Source organism: Labrus bergylta, chromosome 12 (assembly GCF_963930695.1).
Source record: "Labrus bergylta chromosome 12, fLabBer1.1, whole genome shotgun sequence".
Classification (NCBI taxonomy): domain Eukaryota; kingdom Metazoa; phylum Chordata; class Actinopteri; order Labriformes; family Labridae; genus Labrus; species Labrus bergylta.
Window position 1 is genome coordinate 7,669,852 of NC_089206.1, and position 22,587 is coordinate 7,692,438.

The 22,587-nt window shown below is 42.4% G+C and overlaps 1 protein-coding gene across 2 annotated transcripts in view; it reads left to right on the forward strand.

Moving 5' to 3' along the window:
• The first annotated feature begins 1,527 nt into the window (after positions 1-1,527).
• iqsec2b (IQ motif and Sec7 domain ArfGEF 2b) overlaps positions 1,528-22,587 on the forward strand; it is a 30,752-nt gene continuing 9,692 nt past the window's right edge. The window contains exon 1 of one of the 2 annotated variants that reach the window (XM_020637285.2): positions 1,528-3,271. In XM_020637285.2, the coding sequence (XP_020492941.2) occupies positions 2,820-3,271 (452 nt within the window). In that variant the 5' untranslated portion in view covers positions 1,528-2,819. Of the gene's footprint in view, positions 3,272-21,908; positions 22,509-22,587 lie in introns of those variants that run through there. The other variant, XM_065960997.1, reaches the window with a different exon arrangement.

Genomic DNA, 22,587 nt, shown 5'->3' on the forward strand with positions numbered 1-22,587 from the left:
CAGCATATTAAAGAGAGGGTTTGGCGTGTGGGAGATATTAAGTCCCAAAGAAAAGCTTCTATAGTCAGAAATAGGGTGAGATGTGTGCTTGGGAATAAAGAATAAGATGTAAAAGTTGAATGAGACATGCAACAAGGGTAAAAAAAAAAATCTGATCATTTTTCCAAAGATCAATTATTAAACCTGCTTTTTGCAAGAACATGGATCTTACATTTCCTCTGCACGCCCATCGCTCAGTCTAATATTAGTTTCCTTTACTGTACACCTGTGCGAGCTATTATAGAGCGCGAGGGGGAAAAGTGGGTGAATTCATAGCCCAGCGTCTCAGTTCAGATATGAGCACTTAAGTACTGTCACTAAAAATAACGCCGCTCTGAGGCTGCTTCGCTCTCATGTTGTCCTAAGCTGCATCCTTCTGTTCATGTCAGCTCAGATGCAAAAAAAAAAAAAAAAAAAAAATCACCGCAGTTTGAACAGCGCTGCAGTCAGTTTCACTGTTGTGGAGTCAGAAGAAGATCGGCCTAAAATAAGTGGGCCTAAACTATCCAAACGACTTCAGTTCAGGTTGAAAAATAAGAATGATGTAAAATGTTTTAATGGAGGAGAATGTGGCGTCTTCACCTCCCTGCAGGCGACCACATTTCATTTTACAGTATTACTGTTTTTTACATGTGCACGATTGTCCACTGGAGCTCAACAGGATTCCTGAAGTGTGTCAAGGTACAAAGAAAGACGTAAAGTTAAACCCGGGTAGTACCTTCAAAATAAAATGCCACCAGCAACATCGCACATTTTCATTACATTTTTTTTAAATAAAAAGTAAACATTGCAAAATTGCATTAACATGTATCTCCAAATTTAAAAACTTTAGAGTAAAAAAAAAAATGCACATTATGTATTGAATTACAATATCTTTCTACCCTTATTTATTTGTTTTATAGAAGGTCATTCGTAAAAACAGAGACACAGGAGACTGGAAATTAAGTGAAGATGTTGCTCTTAATGTTAACTCGAGTTGACATTTCATTATTCAGATGGTTTTAATTATCATCATGCAAGGAAAAAACCAATGACCAGCTGGTTTGCTTAACAGCATTCATATAATAGTATCATTAATCCAAATAAGCCAATTTGATCAAGATGAAAAAGTTGTGATCAGTGTTTTGGTTAATAATTAATTAATTATCATGCAAACTACATCAATAAAATTATGAAAAGTAAGGTTATCTACAAGAGATCCACCAGTTGTGAAAATCATGGTCCATGCAAAAATACCTACCTATGTTCAAAATAACAATATAGCTTCTTGGCAGATTCAGAAACCAATGTTTTTTTTTGTTTTTTTTTTAAATCACTTCTTTGTTATTCTGTGTGTCTGTTTTTAAACAGTTATTCGATGTATTTCAACTGGTAAATTCCTTGCTAAGGAATCTGGTTCACCTTTTGTAACCTCACTTTTATTTTGGAAATCCTAACCGGATGTTCGGTGTATTTATGTCTAACTTGTCGGTGATGCTGTCAGAGGAAGAGCCGCACGCATCGCTGCAGTTCAGAGAAACCTCTGTGTTTCTGCGGATCCGCTAAAGAAGGTTCGCCGCTGCTCCTCCTGCGTGGATTACTGACCTGCCACCGCCAAACTCCACTCAGATAAGTAGGAAACAAATAAACCGTTTTCGCATAAATCCTTTTTTTTTTTTTTTTTTTTTCCAGATCAGCGACCTGAACCCTTTGCAAACACGAAAGTGCGGTTTAAAGATTTTTTTTTTTGGCACAGCTTATTGAGACTTTCGGGCGGTCAGAACCAATTCCTAATAGTTTTTGCGTTCCTTAACAAAGTTTATCTCCAAGCGCAGTGTTTGTGTGACGAGGAAGTCCAAACTCTACGTTTATCTCGGATGACAAATCCCAGAGACGCACACCAAGAGGAACTGATCTGACTCTTAAAACTGTAAAATGTAGCTTTATCTGGAGTAGAAGGGAGGATTTGAAACCCTAAGAATGAACTTCGTGAGCTACCTGTGCTTACTTCATGTTGCTGTAGAGACACATCGAGCCATGGGTTGAAAGCGACGATGATAGACTGCGGGGATACTCAACGTGGGAGGGAGCAGAAATTTCTGTGTTATGTAATGATTGACAACAACTGATAATTAGTGGTCGATCTTAAATATCATCTCCCCCAATCATCCCCTTTCCCCTTTTCCCTTAAGTAGAGCTTAAAGAGTGCTTGATTTAAACGTTTTATAAAAAAAAAAATATGGCACAGGTGAATGAATATTTATTACATTTTTTCATATTGCCATGTAATTACTTGATTAGAGAGCCATTAAATCAAGCCTTTGCCTGATATAATTGATGTTTACTTGTCACTGCTTCCCCATTAGCCAGACTCAGTTTTTTTTCTTATATCTAGTTTGATGATTAATATCCATCATGATGCCCCCAACTCTTGACGCACTCCATGCAGATTTGGCATGGACTTTGAAAATGACTTCTGGAAATCAGACAAGCGACAGTATTTTGAACTCCTCCTTTTCCTTGAACTCTTTTCTCTGCATTGCAACCCTTTTAACGGCCGTGAAAATGCTGTAATGCTCGTCTTTGCCCTCACATTTGGGGATATGTAGTCTTTTTGAGCTGCAAGAACTCCTAATCTCAGTGACTCTCTGTTTCTGAACATCCAACGGCAGCAGTAAATCTTCACTAGTCGTTGGTCCCTCCCTCCCCCCCACTCATCAGGGCTGGTGGGGGGGGTGGATCTAGGCCCCCACGGGGGTCAAAACCGTGGTGGTCGCAACCCTAAAGGCAGGGTTTCCACCATGGAGACCAGCCCGGAGAGCCCAAACCGGGCAGTGGAGTACCTGCTGGAGCTCAACAACATCATTGAGAGCCAGGCCAAGCTCCTGGAGACCCAGCGCCGCCGCATTGAGGAGCTGGAAGGCCAGCTGGACCGGGTCAGCCAGGAGAACCAGGACCTGAAGCAGGAACGCAGCCCACACGGGTCTGGCTTGGAAACCCCCGAGCAGAACCACAACCACAGCCAGCCTCTGACCCTGCCCATCCATCATGGAGGTGGGAGCGCTGGGAACAGTGGTACCTCTGCGCCCCAGGCATCGACTGGAACGGCTACAACTCCAGGGCCCAGCAGGGAGAGGAGGAGCCACACCAGGCTGACCCGAGGTCTCTCCTGCGGCTCCAACACCACCGAGCGAGACCGGCTCGAACGCACCGACAGCACGGACACCAACACCAGCGCCACCATACGCAGAAAGTAAGTTCTCCCCCAACACAAAAACCTCTCTCCATTGGCCTGATCATCCACCAGTGAATGATGAGCGTGGCTTCATGTCAGATCACAGGAACGTCAGAGATGTTGTCCGGGTTGCTCTAAATTACAACGATGACCAAAGTCTGCGTAACATCCATCAAGTCACATTGTGTATATTCCAAACCAGTCTTAATAACAGGCCGTATGGAGCATCTCCAGTCTTTAGAGATAATCCTCACAGTAATGGGACTTAACCTAAGAAGGGAATGTTTAATTCACTGCTGTGAGGAAATATGCAGAGTGCAGGAGGATTATGGGTAGAGTGATAAGTGCTCAAGGTGTCCATTACGTCACGCTGTGTGTGATTGGGACTGCAGAGGGTTTGATTTTAGAGATATTAGAGTGGTTTCCCTTTCTTATACAGAGATTTGAGAACTGGACATTTTGACTAACAATACTCTAACGGCTCGCACCACACTGTTATTGTTTGTTATTGTCACAAAATAATATACTCGAAACCATTCTATTTACTTGGGCTAATTAGTTATCGATTGGCATACATGCCGATACTTTATTTAAGGCAGTGTAGAAGGCTGATACCTATACTGGACACCTACAGTAGTAGAGCTGTAAAGATACCATTTTTACTTCTGGATACTTAGACTTAAGTATTGACCAATACCGCTCAGATACAGGTAGGAATAAATAAAAGAAAGTCTGAAGTCTGACTTGAGTATTGGCAGATTCCAAGTACCCCTCGGATGCTGATGTAATTAAAAATATAATATACATAACTTTGTTGTAAAAACATTGCTGATCAATATCTGGCAAGCTTAAACTAACGTTGCAATCTCTTCAAGCACCATACTGTTGTTGTTCGTTATTTTCACCCAATAATTTGTCTGAAACGGATTTATTTTTTTGATTAACTGGTTATGATGATGGATTTTTGCACAGACTAGCACACTTGCCGACAGCCCATACTGCACTTTAAGGCAGAATATGAGGCTGACACAGATACTGGTATCCCTATCAGGACTACTCAATTTGTACAGATGCTGTCTTATCGTTTTCCTTCCCAGTAATGACTCCCATACCTAGACTTAAGTATCAGTGGATAAGAGTACCCTGCATAAACTAGTATGATGGTTTTTTTTTTCTTTTAATATTGTTGGATACACTTTGACTGCCATTATTTTGTTAGCTTTGATGAACATTACATACTCTGATAGGAAGGCACTTTTATTGTTTTGTTGTGTTTGAGAGATAATATGCTGGAAATTTGGAAAGATTTTTACGGGGACTAATGGTTTATTTTAACAGATCCCTGCTGTGTTGGAGAATATTAAAGGCTGATAACATATTTGCATGGTGATTGTAGGCCAATACAGAGAATGTTTTTAGTCAAGTTTGATTCCCATTATGCTAAAAGTAAGGTTAGCTGATAGATGCTGATACAGATATTGGTTTATGTATTAGAGGCCTATACCGATAATGGTGAGGTTTTTGGAGACTGATACAGATATTGTTTTTATAATTGGATGCAAAAATGTGGTTCTTAGATGCTGATACGGATATTTGTACTGGTATTGGATGCTGATATCGATAATGGTGTTGTTATTGGAGGTTGAATTTTGGTATTGTATCAGAGGCCTGTGCCAATAATGGTTTGGTTATTAAAGGCCTATACACCTAATGGTATGGTGTTTGGGGGCTGATACCAATGTTTGTATTAATGGAGGCCTATACACCGATAATGATTGGTTTTTGGAGACTGATACAGATATTGCTATCAGCTTTGAAGGCCTATAAAAATACTGGTATTGTTCTTTTTTTGAGATTTGGTTATTGGTATCTCTATTTCATTTGTGTAAGGTTCACAGTCTATTGTGTGCGATGTGTGTGCGATCAGCGTAGTCGTGTGCTGAGGAAAACTTGAGATCATGCAGGAGAGCAACGGCACTCTTGGATGGCGAGTTGAACTTTCAGACCAACGTAACCCTTTGTTATGAAAAGAAAAAAATCCACCTACGGTTTGCTCAAACTGTGTTTTTTTCCCCCCTCTTTACTCTGAACTGTAGGCTGGTTGCTTTTTTCTTCCCCCCCCCCCCCCACTCCCCCAATCTCAAGGCTGACCTGAAGTTAAGAGTGCTGCAAAAAGATAAAAAATAAAAAACACACACACACACACTGCTTTGGCAAACAGCAAGTGCATCTGTCCTCGCTTTTTTACTTCACCACGCACAGATAGAGTCGGGATTTGTTCCCGGAAGCATTAGGCTTTTGTGAGTAGGCAACAATTCATGTAGAAAAAGTACACAGTGAAATATATTGTGACAGAAAACCATTGGTCTCTGAGCCTATGATAGAATTTCTCCTCATCAAATCATCTCTGTAATAATTACTGGATTTTGCACCCAATCTTTTCATCGGTGATTGATTCTGACTTCACCAAATCCCTTATCGATTGCAGTCCTCTGCTGTCTCCGTCCACTCATCATCTCTTGGGGGGGGGGGGGGGGGGGGGGACTGAGTCATTACACAGAAGCACATTTAGTTATTTATGTGGGTGTTAAATGCAGAGATGATTTGCAAATGTAGATCTTGCATGTCCTCTCTTGTTAATTGCCTGTAGCGCTTGTAGCATGACTTTGGAGCCGAGCTCAGACAAGCGTATCATACGAAGTGTCACATTTAATAAAGAGTCACCCGCACAGTGGAGAGCCATATTGTCCCCGTCTGGCTGTGACTCAGACGAACCCAAAAACTGGCCGACTAGCTTAGGTCAGTGACGGAACCCCCGCCCGCCTCTCATACTGGATCAGATTGGAACATGTATTTTTCTTCATCACCAAAGCCTGTGTTGCTCTAAATATGGTGTCAACTCCGAGCAGGAGACAGAAGGGAGATGTGGGAGAGGGAAAGAGATGACAAGGGGGAGGAAAGTGACTGGGCGACCTCACTCAGCGGGCCTCAGTCTAAAAGAGAAAAGGTGGAACACACACACTGATTTACCATCTGTCAATACAGTGTGTGAGAGCGGGCGAGAGAGAGGGGAGAGAGTCAGGGCCGGTCAAGGCAAGGCTTGTTTTTTTTTTGTTTTTTTGTTTTTTTCTGTCCAATTAGTTTTTGCTCCTCCTGCAGGAGTCCTCTTCACTCTTTGTGCCTCACGAAACAATTTTCAATTCTGGACAAGGGAAGCTGAATAAACTGCCCCCATTTTTATTTTTTTTATTTTCAGCCATTCGTGCGACATCAAAACAAAGTCGGCCCCTCTCTCCCCTCTCTTTCCTCCCAGGGGCACACTGTAAACAGCTGTCCCAAAATGCTACCCCCTTTTCTCATCCCTTTTTTCTCCTCCCCCGTTAATGGCAGTGTGAACAATGCGAGTCGTATAGGCCTTTGGGTGAAATGATTTTCAACGTCAAGCGCCCTCTTCAAGAAGCAGCGGGGTTGAGGGCATTACCCGCGTCTCGCTGTGAGCACGGCAGATGTTTTCTTGTTGTTATTTCGGGAGAGGTCATGCAAGAACATTTTTTAGCATGAATCTTTGCGTGTGTGTGTGTGTGTGTGTGTGTGTGTGTGTGTGTGTGTGTGTGTGTGTGTGAGAGTACATCTTTATATAATGTATGTGATGGTGTGAGCGCACCAAAAAGTGTGAAAGAGGGAGGGAGGTCCATACAGAGAGTGCAAGAGAGATTAATTAGTGTGACCAGAGTATAATTACCACTCACCCTGGGGTGATAATTAATGCTGTGTGTGTATACATGTGTGTCTCTTTTCTGTGAGTGTGTATGCACACACAGTAGGATATAACCTAGGATGCCCATTATTAGACAGCCAATGTGAACCTGCAGTCTGCCACACAGGCTGCCACGCTATGATGATGGGACAGTTCTCCCTGCATGGGTGAGAGATCACATCCTTCATTATGTGTCACATATATGCCCTGTATTTTTCTTCTTCCTGCAGTTCAGGGAATGAGTGGCAGGAGTGGCTCCAGTTCCTGCGGATGACAGTGGTGCTGATACGCAGAGTTGTATTATTATGTAATGCACGAAAAGAGGGCCAGAGCTATCTTTTTCCTTCTTCACTTTCACTTTCACTGTCACAGCGGGAGTGTTGTGGAGCTCCAAAGAGCCCTGCAAAGGTGCTTGTGTCTCCACTTGTCTCTCTATTTTATCCATCTCTCTCTCTCTCTCTCTCTCTCTCTCTCTCTCTCTCTCTCTCTCTCCTCGCATGCATGTGATCCAGTCTCCAGAAATCGACATTAATTCCGCTGAGGACGCTAATGGGTTTTTGTTTCAGAAAGAAGCCTAATTTGCCACTTTTGTGTAGCACTACTACACACAAACCCCCCCCCCCCTCTCTCTCTCTCTTTTTCTAATTCTCTATTTCACATACCCACGTACACACACTCACTCTCTCCCCCTCGCTGTTTCTCTTTCCCACTGCTGCAGATATGACTCAGAGAAGCTGCAGAAATTACTTTTGTGCTATTCTCTTTCTCATCCCCTGCGCTCACTCGCTCTTTTCCTGCTATTAAATGAAGCACGCTTTTTTTTTTGGTTGTTTCCGATCAGCGTGATTGAATCTTTCTTTCTTTGCGCTGGTAGAGAGTTCATAACGTAGCGTTGATTTGAGAATTTTGAGCAGGGTTTTTTTTTTAACATCCTATAGCTGCAAAGATAGCGCAGATACAACTTAGAGGAATGAACTGGCCCTCAGGCGAGTGTGTGGGTTAGCTCAGCCGAGCTGTGCTGACCTGCTGCAAACAGTCTGTGTGATGTGATGGGAGGTAATCTATTCTCTCTCTGCGTTGAGTTTCTAGAAGAAACAGAGAGAAAACCGCAGCTCCTCAAGAAGTCAAACTCGTACTTTAAATCTTCCATTTCCGGATATGTATGGAGTAAACAGTGTTTAATTTGCCCTGAATTTGATTCAAACAGCAGGGGTTAATGATTGGTTTGATGCAGCTTGGCTTAACGTAAATTTAAATGATGTGTGTGTTTGTGTGTTTGTGTGTTTGTGTGTGGGAGGCAAGTGTACGTAGGCGGTGTTTTTTTGCCTTCTCCTCACCATTTTTGAAAGCAGTGATTGTTCCTGGATTCTTACAGAGTGTGTGTGTATGTGTGTGTAATGAAAGGCACACTCTCTCATTTGTGTTTAGTCACATGTTGCTCAATTCATGAGTGACGTGTTTTCAAGTAGCAGTGGACCAATGGCAAGACTGCGTCAGAGAAGACTGACCAATGACCTCAGCTCCCTCGGCATATTCAGCTTAATGTGGATTTGTGATTTTTAAGGATTTCAATGATTTTTTTCAATAAATGTGAATTTTTTCTTAGAAAGGCAGACACATTTAGGAAGCCAAAATGTTTCTTTTTAGCCCCAAACAAAAGTAAAACTAATAAAAACTAATATTGCAACATGCAGACAACTTCACTTTTTTTCCTATCCCACCTTTCATACAAACATGCAGCCCGAAGTGACTCACAAACAGACTCAAAATACGAGCAGAAATGAACTACAGAAAAGTGGGACTTTAAAAACGACAACACAGAAACCACGAGAAATGAAAGCTTCAAGAGTCAGTCGAATGTTGAATACGTAAATTAAATCTTTGACTATGGCTATAACATTACTCCAAATAAAAAGCCAGCAGTCAGAAAGCCTATGACAGACCTTGCCCTAACGTGTATGTCTTTAAAGTCTGCAGAATACATTTCACACCTGTTGACACATCACCTTGCCTCAAGCATTCTCGCTCCTAACCTCCTTGTCTTTAGTTACCTTGCATCATTTCATTGCGTTTTTCTGTGTCTCATGATCCAACATGACTTCCCTATAAATGATGAGTGAATAGCTGTGATGTTAAGTTCTTCACAGGAAGCTTAATGTCCTTGGACCGGGAGTGATGTGAAAGATGTAGTTGCTGTGGAAACAGTAATGCCTAGCTGTCCTCATTTCTTTCCCTTTATCTTCAACTCGAACACCTTTATCCAGGAGTGGGATTTGGATGGAGCTGCTAAATATCCCGATCTTGCCCTTACTTCCTCCCCTTTTCCTACCTTAAGATGTATCAAGGTGGCCTCTTTAGCTTAAGTGCAGCTGTGTATGGATAACTGCTGTGTCCGAACAACACAATTAGCACAGAGATTAGCGGCCTTGTGTTGTCATTAGTGAGGAGGGCCGGGCGCTAAGCCTTCTGTCCATTCCCGAGCGGGTTAAAAATCACTGTGGACATAATTATGTCTTCCCTCATGCCGTTATTTCTGCCTCACATCACTCCTTTCACCATTTGCATCGGAATCTCCAGCTCTGAATTTGATTAACACTTCCTAAGTCGGTTCCCAGCTGCTACTATCTAACTTTGTTCATTGTCCTTTTTTTTTTTTTTCAGTTCAAATGAAGGATAAGTGGCACTTTTTTTTTTTCTTCTTCTTCTTTTTTTTTTTTTTTTTAAAGTCGGAATATTTGTCAAACACTCATGCACGTGTAGCAGAATAGGGAGACTGGTTACCGTGGGAACGCTGTGAGCTCTTCTGTGAAGAAGTCTGTGGGCGAGAGACACAGAATAGAGAGAGAGAGAGAGAGAGAGCTGGAGAGAGGAAGAGCGGGTAGGAGTGGGAGCAGGAGCAGGGTGAAAGACAGAAGCAGGATTGAATGGCGACTTGACGGGGACGGAGGAGATGTGTTGAAGACAGATGAGTGCTGCGACTTTTTATTGATCACATTTTCACAGGTTCATTGAAAAAAAAAAAAAGAAAAGTTAAAAAAGTTTGTTTCCTTGAGAAGAAAAGGAGTCATGCTTATTGCTGAGATCTGTTCCAGACTCTACCGAATGGTTCCTGTGGTGTTCTGGAGGGGTATCGCTTTCTTGAATTACTCCTTCTCCGTCTCCCACATCACATTTAAATGAAGCCTAATTGCTCTTCATTGGCTGAATCATACCCACACACCTGCACACAGGCGCTCAAAAATGGGCAGGCTACCTCACAGGGTACAGCAGGTGCCTGGTGTGCGTAGTCGAGTCGTAACTGTAACTGTGCCCCTCCTTGTCAGTGCTTTCGCCCGGCACTCAACGCCAAACGCCCACACAGGCAGTCCGCGCTGTTGCCAAGCAGCAGGAGACTCAAGCTCACAGTGGAAAGTGATGGAGGCAGTGGAGGGAGGAGGAAGGGAGGGAGGGAGGGAGGGAGAGGGGAGTTTGGTTGTGGAATAGCTGGTAGAAGGGAAGGAAAGTGGAGGGGAGGGGAAGGGTAGCGTGTATAAAAACACACTTAACTTTGGGCTACAGCGCAACGTGTGTGGTTATCAAACGTCTCTGTTTGTCAGCAGGAGTCAGGCGGGTCGCGCGCTGGAGGTGGGATGACGCAGTGCTGCTCCCACGCGCTTATTTCATAGACAATGGTCGGAGAAATAAAAAAGCAAAAATTGAAAATACAATGGCTAAAGAGCAAGGATGGATTATGCACCAGAAAGAAAATCCACGAGGATGCAAATGGGCAAAAAAAAAGAAATCTCCCTGAACGCTTGTGAAAACTCGGCGGGTGGATTAAGCGTAAGGTGCTGCCACATCAGCGCTGGAGAAGTCTTCCTCATATGTGATCCTGGTTCCCACTCTCTTCACTCATCTATACATAGTCTCACCCACACGCTGACTCCCCCACCCCTGCCGCTGCACAGGTTCGAGGAAAAACACAGATTCCGGCAAAAAAATAAAAAAATAATAACCGTTCCACTTCTTTTTTCCCATTTCACAACCGTCCTCCACCCTTATCCTTCCACTTTCCCTTATTTCCTTGATTCCTCCTCTCTTGATTATTTTCACCCTTGCCCTCCTCCATGTTCAACCTCTCCCACTCTTGTGTAGCTCGCTCTCCTCCCACTCTTCCTCCTGCCTCCAGCCTCTGTCAACTCAACGCTTTAAATACCTCACACTTTCTCCCAGTTTTCCCTCTAGCCTGGGACTTCCTGTGTCCTTTCTCATGTGTCATCACCTGTGGTTAGGGTTGTCACAATACCAGCATTTTTTTAATTTTTAAGATTTATTTTTGGGCCTTTATTGGAGAGATAGGACAGTGGATAGAGTCGGAAATCAGGGAGAGAGAGAGAGCGGGGAATGACGTGCGGGAAAGGAGCCACAGGTTAGATTTGAACCCGGGCCGCCAGCTTGGAAGACTACAGCCTCCATACATGGGATGTGTGCGCTAACCACTGCGCCACCAGCGCCCCACAATACCAGCATTTTAAACTTCCATATGATACTGGTAAAAAAATCAAACAATACTGATACATGTTTCCGACACCATGGCAACACAAATAGAAGTCCTAGGCACCCATTCTTGGGTGATTTCTTGTTTTTTTTAAATCTGGACAGCGCACCCTCTCTCTTGCAGAGGCAGCGTTGGGATAAATGTGACTGATGATCCGCACATAATTAGAAGTTTGGGGACCTTTCGATCAACAACTAAAATAACAGAGATTGCATCGTTTTAATACCAGTTGTATCAAAGTATCAAACGTTTTCACAGCCTCACCTGTGAGCCATTACTTGAAATCGTAATCCCTTATATTTGATATTTTGCCAGTCTGTGTGCCTGTTGATGACAAAAAGAGACACGAGTGCGAGTGGGTAGTTTGGGTGTTTTGTTATTCCTTGGAGGAGTAGAGGAAGAAGAAGGAGGACGACTATTGGGGCCTCGTGTGTGTGAGTTGTTTTTAAGGCACTGTGGGAGTCAGGCATAACTACTCATGAAGCAAAAAAAAAATAAAAATCACATCCTAAATGAGGCTGTCGACACTTGCCACACTGGGGAAAGTCTATCAGGAGGCATTTTTTTTCGCTGGTGAAATACAAATCTTGGCAGTGAGAGGCCACACAGTGAGTACAAGCGTTGCTCAGGCTTACATAACAGCACCTCTGCCTCTCTTCACATCTCCATCCCAAGCTGAACAGGTCAGCGGGTTCATTTGTGCAGAATAGTCCTTTTATCGCCCAGAGCTACGGATATCTGACGAACAGAAAATGTACAATACACAGGTCACATCTCAAAAGGACATCCAACAGAACGGGGTCTTTTCCTGTTCATAAAACCTAGGAGCCATCCCTCTATGTAATCTCTTAATATAAAAGGAACAGACGAGGCGCTCTTGTTCCGCACTCTGATTTTAAAATAGCCTATTGACAGGTTATTCCCACTTGATTTGAACTTTTATAATCTGCACCAAGCAATTAAGCTTTCCGCCTTCATGGTTTATATCCTTAAACACAAACTCATTTTTAACCTGTGTGTTTCCCGTCCGCCTAGAAACCTTTACACGGTCGCCAACAGCCGGGGATCAGTGCACTGCGTTTGTGTCTTCTTTGCACCCAAGAGGCAGCGACAACTTGAAATCCAGTCCAACATGTTTCAGTTTATGTCATCAGTTGGATTAACGGATAAAGAAGGATTACTTTTGCGTGTTATTGTTAACAAGTCCAGTGAGAAGAAAAAACCAACAGTGTGTATCTCCATATCTGTGCTTAATTGCTAAATGCTCCACTAGCTAGATGCTAATTCAATTCAACTTTAAAAAAAAAAAAAAGGCTTATTGATTTCACTCCACAGCTTGGTACAGCTGTTTTTAGCAGACGTTGCTCAAACAGGTTTACATAATGTATTTTCAGTGACTGTTCACAGCAGCAGGACAGTTTATGTGTCTTTGATTAAAAATAGAGTACAGTTGCCGTGTTTAAGGATATCGAGGCAACATTTGGATAGCTATAATGGAAGATTTACGAGTTTGGTTAAACAGACTGAGCTTGTTACTACGACTGATTCATTGTTGTTTTTTCTTTTTTACTGTTTATTGTCATTAAAAAAAGACAAAAAACAAAGTTATCCACTAACTCTATCCACTAGTAGCTTCTGAGTTCTCTTCATGCAACCAGTAAGTGAATTACAAGTCCAGTCAGTTCAGTTTGATCGCCCCTTCTCTCTCAGCTGGCTGTAAAAAAAAAAATCTGTAACACACAGTAAATATCACTTCCTTTTCCAGCCTCTTCTCTCTATCTTGTCTCGGTTCCCGCTCCACTCTCAGAGTGCTTCCATGCTGAAGTGACAGGGACTGCGCGTCCTTGACGGCAGCTGGCCCCAGTGAGAAACCAGCAATTTAAGCACATGCTAATCTCAACCACTGCTCGCTCTTCAGCCGCTGGCTCGCTATCTGTAGAGGGAACATCTCTAATTCCTGCCTGAGTAGATGGCTGGTAGAGAGGCTTTTGTGCTATATGTGCACTTTTGCGTGCATTAGAGAAAGTGGTTTCACATTTTCAAACAGGACTATCCACAAAAGAACTCCGCTGTAGATCACTATAGAGCTTTATAAAATCCAGCAGAGGGGTTGGAGGAGCTTTTTTGCACAAAAGCTCTCATTAGATAACCTTGGTTTGAACATTTCTATGTATTTCTTCTAATGCCTTGACCATAAACTCTTCCCATCTTCTTACACTTCAATGCACGTGTCTCTTGAGAATCTTCAACCAAAATCTGAGGTGTGTCACTGATGTTTGTCATTGTTGCTATTGTCAGTGTGTGTTCAAATTCTCGCACCTATTATTTCCTTTTCAATGTGTCATTCCTCGTGCTACCATTTCTTTTTGTCATTATCAATGTGCGGCTTCAAACCAATGCTCTTCTTTCTGTCTCTCTCTGTTGTGTCGCTGACTGTTTGTCCCTTGTGTGTTCTCTCTCTCTGCTTCTTCCATGTCTCTGTGTTTGCTGTCCTTCTGCGCATCCGTCTCTGGTTCCCTCCTGTAAAGCGTCCGGCCGTCGTCTATCTCAGGGCAGCCCACCTCGGCTCCCAGCACTCCCACGGCAGCTGGTTATGCCACTCTGTTACCCACCAGTCTGACTGTTCACAGCTTCGTCAGCCTCCATCAGTACTGCTGCCCCTCTGCTGACCAAAGCGTGCAGCGGGAGGACAGGTAAGGGCCACTGCAAGGCGCCGAGAATCCATTAGGAGCCTTGCAACAATCCCAAATCCTAGCAACCACGTCCAGATCTCCCTCTGTGGCCTTTTCAGCCTCACTTTTCCTTTCATTTCAGCCTCGTCTGCCTGCTTTACCCTTGTGCACCCCCTTCCATTTTCTTCTCATCCCACTTAAGAGCCTGTTTTTTTAGTCTCCTACCTCTCCCAGTTGTGACTAATAGCTTGAGTTAGGCACTTAAACCAGTTTGAAAAAGACTCAGCTCCTCACAGAGAGCGAGAGGGAGCAGTTATCTGTGCTAAGTCAGGACACTAAGGTGCGCTGAGTCACAATTGAACCTGATGAATTCTTCCCCTCATTTCTCCTCTCATTCATCCCCCACCTGATGCTGCTCTCAGACACATCAGTGCATGATGCTCCAACACTGCCACCTAATGGCATTTTTACAGATGTGATCTTAGCAGATTCTCATTGCATGGTCGACACTTCAAATGAAGACGCCTGTTTTTGTCATTGTTAATCTTAAAATGCAGAAAAATGCAGTCAGCATAAAAGAAATGTATCAAAGAAATATCATTCACAAAGTATTTTAAAATCTGCTTAATTGGTTCGCTCATTTTTTGAAGCAGACATGTAAAAAATGAACTGTTTCCAGCTTATTCAATGGTATGATTTGCTGCTTTTCGATGGGATTCATGGCAGTAAATAAAGAGCCTTGGCACCGGAACTGTTGATTACACCAAATAAAAAAGTGATATGAAGATGTTCCTTTAGCCTCTAGATAGCTGTGATGAGCATATCTTTCACACTTTTTAAAAACAGCATAAATTGTTGATTAAAATGGCATGTTCCTTGATGATGCTTTACTTGTAATGAGGATGTTTTTTTTCCATGCTTAATTCTTTATTATATAACATTGATGATTGTTTGCACAACAATCAATCAATAAATCAATCTTTTTATTTAATTTAATTTTTTTTGTTTAAGATTTATTTTTGGGCTTTTGTGCCTTTAATGGATAGATGGGACAGTGGATAGAGTTGGAAATCAGGGAGAGAGAGTGGGGAGTGACATGCAGGAGGGAGGCCACAGGTGGGATGTGAGCCCGGGCCGCCCGCTTGAGACGACAGCCTCAACACACGGGGCCGCGCGCCCTAACCATTGCGCCACCAGCGCGCCCCAATCAATCAATCTTTATGTAGGCTATAAAGCGCCAATTCATAACAAATGTAATCTCAAGACACTCCACCATGAGCACAGCACTAAGCAACATTTACCAAAGTAATAGTGGCAAGGAAAAACTTCCTTTTAGCACTCAGAAACCTCGAGCAGAACCAGACTCATGATGAACAGCCATCTGCCGAAACCTGTGTTGGTCTTGGCTGGTGTGATAGAGGGAGATGCAGAAATCAATCAATCAATTTTTATTTGTATAGCGTCAACTCATAACAAGTGTTATCTCAAGACAACACAGGTAAAAGACCTTACTCTTTGTTTTTTAACATTACAAAAGAGCAGGTAAAAGACCTTACTTATTGCTATATTACAAAGAGAAGAGAGAAAGAGAGAGAGATGGATAGAGGAAAAACTCTGTAACAACAACAACAACAATGAATAAAATAGATTTAAAGCTACAATTCTAGTAGTTATGGTGAAAGTATGGGCACAGTTATTGAAACAAATCAAATCCCCAGTTGCAGCAATATTTCATTTTTTTGCTGTGTAACAATTAAAGTAAGAGTTTGGTTTGGAAAGGAGCTGTTTTAACTTATTATTTGTAGATGAATAGTCTTTGAGGTTGGCGTTTTTGTTGCAAAAAGAGGCAATTTGGAGACATCACTTCAATAAGAATAATTAGAATATTAATCGTTGCTGAAAACAATCACTCGCTGCAGCCCTTTGCTCTGTGCTTCTATGTCTTCTACATTCAGCTTTTCTCTGCTTTTCTACGTGTCTCATGCTGTTTTTCACTCTGTCCTCCTTTCTCTTTTTTTCCTCCTTGTTTGTCTGCCTTCCTGTGTGTTTCTCTTCCTGTTTTTTTCTTTCTCTTTCTCTTTCTCTTTTTTTTTTTTTTATTACTCGTCCTGTGTTGCTTTCCAAGAGAGGAGGGTGAGGAGGAGGGTGCCCATCAGTTCTGTTGTTCCGCCTCAGGCTGCAGTAGCCCCTCCTCTCGCTGAGCCGAGGTGTGACCGACCGCACAACGTCTCACTCGCCCGTTTACCTGTGAAAAGACTCACACTTTATGCTGCCAGAAAACGGAGACCTCACTGTGTACCAAAAAAAAAAAAAAATACCACGACAGAGTATTTTCAAAGAATTATAGAGAAAAAAATGCATGCAACTTGTCGTCTTTGTGGCAGTATGTGAATGTGCTATCGCTGATTTATTCCTGTATCATATGGTTTGAGTGTTAATTTGCATTTTTTAGGAGTCGTGATGTTTCTTTTTTCTCTCTGTATTCTGCTATTTATTTCATTTCTTGCAGCCATAACAAGCTGTCGGAACACATCACCATCCTTTGCTCGTTACTGTCGCGCTCATGCTTATCTAGGGTCAACTAGTTGAGTCACGTCAGTTCGGATGTGCCCAGTAGTCACTGTTTGTTATCTGTGCAAATCACTATGCAGTCACCAACCATTATGCAATGTCAGAGAAGCTAACCTCCTATGTGATGTAAAGATTTAAAATATTGAGTTTGTGTCACATGCTAGTTTGATACTTCCTGCAAATTCTGCACTTTTTTTCATGTTTATTAATTCCCTGGAGGAGCTCAATCTCTTTCTGGAGAAAAAATAAAAAATAAAGATCTCCAGTTCCACACAATTAGGTTTTCTTTCCAAAGTTTCCAAAGGCAAAATAAGTGTTGCTGTCATTTTTAAGTGTTCTTTCGGTCATGCAGGAATGTTTCTCATTCACTACCACCCCACTCATCGCCACCTCGAGCACAATGCACTCATCCACATGCAACATTTAATTATAGGACTTCTATTTTCAGCTAAGTATTGATTTGTTTTTGTCGTGCATAATCCCTGAATGTTAATTCTTTTCCTCTGCAGAACACACAGTATGTCGCCCCGTTATTGTTGGCAACTAGCTTTGGAAGGAGATCAGCCTCATCCTTTGCCAAAAATAGTACAATTTTCCAAACATACACACTGTGTGTAGATGTGTTATCTTGCATGTGACGTTGAATCATGAAAACTCAGGACAGTTATTATTACACATGCACACTGCAGCAATATGAACTACTGAACCTCAGAGAGCATATGTTACTCGTATAAGGTTCATTATACCATAACTTCATTATTTGACAAACTTTTCATGACGTGTTTCCTGCGTTTCCTCCCCCCCCAAAAAAGTGGCCATTTTCATCTGAGTACATTTCATCCACACTAATTCATCATCTCATTCATCTCAAAAACTAAAAGCTGCTTTATGTCACCCATCTGAAAGGCTTTTACACACTTCCCTGCAGACATCGAGGGCATACATTTTCTTTCAAAGTGGCAACACAAAAGCGAAAGGAATCATTTTCTTGTATTTCTCCTCCCTCCTTTTCAATAAATGAATGCACTTCTTCAATGTGTCTCTCGTCTTTTCCTATTGTTGGTCGTCTTGTGTGACGTGTTTCTTTGTTTTGTTTGGTCGTGTGTTGTTTAATTAGCGTGACTGTGCATGTGTGTCAGTGATCTGGAGCAGGGAGGCGGGAGAGAGGGGGTGGGGGGGGAGCCAGGCAGGGTGAGGGAAGTTCATAGACTGTCAAGTAATGACTGTCGAGAATGTAGCCTGGACAGCTTTTTCAGGGCGAGAGCGAATGTGAAAGTGTGTTTGAAGGAAAGAGCGAGTCAGAGGGTGTGTTTGTTATGACACTGCTTCAGTCAGTGTAGGACCGTCTCTGACAGTAGCAGCATGGTAAGAACTCAACTTGTTTTTTCACTTTTAAAATGGTAAAGAAAAAGAGCATTAAGTTTGGTACAAGAGATAGATTGCATTTGCTTTTATTTGACAAATAGATACATGGAGCTGAATCCTCAAATTCAGCTTCATTTTGCTGCTTTTTTAAAAAAAAATAAAGTCATTTATCTTAAAAGAAGCTGACTTAGACGGAGTGATGAATGGGCTACCGAGAGGTGTGCTCTGTGTGACAGAGCATACATGCCGTTCAGATGACAGATCACATACTTCTCAAAGCTTGGATAATTAGACAGCCTGTCCCCAAATGTCAATCACAAGGAAACGCAAATAACACCTGATCTTGACAAATGGCTCTAACCTCTTCAGTTCAAAACGTACTATCCACTAAGGTTTGTTATTTAAGTCTGACGGCATGTAAAGAGGATTTCAATGAAAGTCTGCAGTCAGCGATTTGGTAAAGTGATAGCGTGAGCTCTGTAGAGGCTGAATCAGCTCTGCCCAAATCTGGAAGTGAATCAGTTAACAACAAAACAAACTGTGGAAATTGTGCAGTGCTGTTTGTAACAGACTCAAAAACAATTGGTGTAAAATACAAACTACAATTAGCCTTCAAGAAAGGAAGAAGTCTTATAATGAATGTTGACCTCTAGTTTGCTTATCTCTTCATTCTCTCTTGTTTCAGTGCCAGAGATGACCTGAAACAGTCATGCTTAAAAGCACTTTGTAGCTTTAGCCTTCTATTTAAGATTTCACTACCTCAATGCTGGATGAAGGAACATCTTCTACTTTGATCGCTTTATATCGACTCAGCCTTGAACTTGAGGGTCTGGGTCATCCGAAGAAATGAACAGTGTGTCTCTGTGTGTGTGTGTGTGTGTGTGTGTTTGTGTGTGTGTGTGTGTTGGAAAGCTCACAGCTTGAGAAGTGGCAGAGGAGTGTTGGCGGAGGTGGAATTCTCTGTTCTGACCCATGAATGATTTGATTGTTTTCTTTCAGTTTGGCCATTTCAAAGAATGAGATCACACGTGACAAAGAGAGCACAGTTTATCCCCTGTTGAAGGTTTGGTATGACGGAAAACATCAACAAACTGTCTTTTTAAAATCTCTTTAAGACCATAAGCTGGTGGTTAATCATAGCAAAACTTCAAAGTTATCTTGGATCTCTCTGTGCGGCCTTTCTTCTCCTTTCCTCTCCTTCTGAGTCCACATTCGGGCAGCAAGCTTTTGAACAGATAGATCCAGAGGAAATGAGATAAGCGAAAACTACTTTCAGTTAATTCTCAGGTGGATATGAGTCTACAAAGAAGATCAATGCCATTATTGGCATCTTCATGGCAGGTGGCAGCCTGCATGTCCTGCTGCGGGTTCGATTGCACAGTCAGACCTGCTGCTGCTCCTCACACAAACAAAAACACATTCACACTGTAAGTGCATCAATAATACATGAGTGAGCGACTGCGTTTAGTTGACTGCTCACACCATCATTCACTTTTCAGTTTCTCTCGTTAGAACTCTTGTCAATTTTCCGCCCACGTTTTTTATTTTTTCATCCCTTCAACACTATCACCGATCACTTTCCTGTTTATTAGACTTCAACCATCTGTTTCGCCTCCAATTAAATGGTTGCGGGTAGTGAAACTCTGTGCTGGTCTTTTACGAGGGAGCCTCCAGAGAGCACCTCTCTCTGGCACTGTAACAAGAATACGGGGTTTCTTCCATAAGTAATGAGCTGGTGCAGATGCCAGCTGCGATATGGCCGCGCTCATGTTTTATACAATCAACTTTTCACTCGTATATCATTCTCACTTTGTACCAGTGCCGCATGTTACCGCTTGGCTTTTGCGACGGGGGAAAACCAAATGAAAGTCCTGTTTAATGCATGCACGCCTGGAGGTGGAGTTGAAAGGCCTTGCGTGGAGAAAAATAAATCAATGCTGAAACAGAATCAAATTTATTTGTAGAAGTGCAAAAAAAAAACTTTGAGACTCAACTTGAAAATCTTAAAATGTGTGCACGTATCACTGCATACATACTGTAAATATGAAAATGACACTGTGTGTTCTGTCACATAATCCATACAGGCGGTCATTGATTCAGCAGTTGTGAAGCCGCTGTAGAAAACACAACTCTCCTTGAGGGATTTCGCTTTTTTCTGTCTTCACTAGAAGTGGCATGGCAGCTGTAAGGATTTTGAGGTCAAGTCAATCCAGAGGAACAGCCATGAATATGCAATCAGCTTAATGAAAACTAGGCTTGTGGCTTCTGAATTTTCTCGCGCTGCATGTGTTTTAGGTTTCTGTGACTCAGTTGAATGAGCAAATACCATCTGCTCCTGCTGATGTGCATGGCAGGAAGCTGGGTCGCTGCTTGTGTCGACCTGTTGGCAGAGGCACTCTCGGAGCTACTTTCCATTCCTTAAAAGGAGCACTTCTTACTTTGAAGGCAGAAAGACTCAATTTCCTATTCTCACAGGTTACCCAGGACATTATATAAATAGTAACCAAATTTCGGAGGGTATTTTTAGGCATCCAGTCTTCCTGAACTAACAAGTTTAGACGACGCTCGATTTGCATGCTGCACATATTTATTATTCTTCTGTTTTCATAACAAGACTTAAGTATTAAGTAGACTGTCATTCACAACCTGTGGAGCATCTTCAGCACCCACCTCAAGCGTGATAACAGTCAATGCATTGTCATGGCAACTACGCTTCTCATCCTAACAACTGACTCACCGCCCACAAAGGTCCCACGGCAACCGTCACCAAGCAACCCCCCTCCCTCTTCTCAGTTTCTCTATTTAAGTAGCAGTGGAGGAGGAGGAATGATAAATGCTGCTCAGAGAACACATTTGTGTTTTGAGAAGGAGATGGAGTTGTGCTCGACGACTTGTTGCTCGTGATGAATTAGCTCCGAGGATAAACAATGAACAGCGTGTTAATTTGGTCGCGAATGATCTGCAAATAGAATCAATAATACGTGGAGTAGCTTTTCAATATACACCATATATTTATGTAATTAGTCCTGTAGATGTTAGTCTAATCTCATTGTGTTGTTTAAACCCAGGGCCTTTGTACGACTCTTGTGTTGTGCAGCCATAACAGATCCGTCCGCAGTGTTGTTAGACTCAACAACCATTTAGTGAGGTCATGTGTTCTTTGAAGGAAAAAGGAAGTCCTGATGAAAGACCCTCCCATGAACAACAGTTTCCCCCTTTGTTCACTCCAAAGATTCTGAGTCCAGCTTTAGAAACTGGCAAGTATTTCAGTAACACATTCAAGATTAATCAAATGCAGTGAGGTTAAATACACAGAGATTTCCTTGTTTGTCCACAAACACGAACACGGGAAGTCGCTGTGATCCAATGGAACAGCAAGCAACTCAGGCAGGGAGTTGACATAGTTAGACATTAGTCCACCCACTGAAAGCAAAAACTGTCAAAGTTAAGGTCACTTTGTCATACTTTTTGTCAACTGCATGACCCAAAAGATGCTCGACCAGTATGCAAAAGATATAAACCACAAAAGCCAAACTTAGAAAACAAGATTTGCGTATTTCATGCGCTTAATTGAATCTGTACACATGCCCCTGTCACCCTGCCTTCTTATGGGAAACAGCCGGCGTTGCACAGCTGACAGAAGGGGGTGCGGCCAAGACAAGGAGGAAATGTAGGCAGGAGCATGTGACTGCTGTTGTTCCCCCATACACACACACACTGACAAATGGACTGGTCTGGGCAGATGTGTGTTACAGGACACCGGAGGATTTCTGGATTAACTTGAATGCTGATAAGTTTTTTTATGGGTTTTTCGGTGTGCTTCCTGCAAAGCGGTGTGACTCCAGCTAAACTTAGTTGATGAATTAGTTGAAGTGCACAATCTTAGCAGCTTGCCATCTCGTGGTAGACGTGTACTGCATGTGTTTTTTGTGTCACGATGTCTCATAGTGATGTAATGTGCCTGTTTTATACCCGCGGCTGATGAACAACCTGGTCTTTCCTGTCAGTATGGTGTTCCTGGTATACGACAGTGGAGGAGTGTGTTGATGACTCCTCAAAGTGTGATATCACTGCTGTGTTTGTCAGACAAGAATACACGGTGGAGAAAGAAGACAGTGAGAAGCGAAAGAGGGCAGTGAATAAACACTAGTAGCTTGGTTGAATGTAGTAATATATTAACCCAGCAAAGGAAGAAGATAGAGGTTAGAGACCTTTATGCCTGTTGGATTCTAAACGCACAATGTAGGTCAAGTATGTTGTCAGGTCTCAGGATTTTGCACACTTTGCTTTAAAAAGTGACATCATGAGTTCCAGTAAGAGATGGTTAACTGCTCGCCGCTCTAAAATGTACATGTAAGTCCACATCCAATTTCTTTCAGTACTGTTCTACATACTTTGGTGATCCTGAACTTAGTCACTCATTAAATCAGTT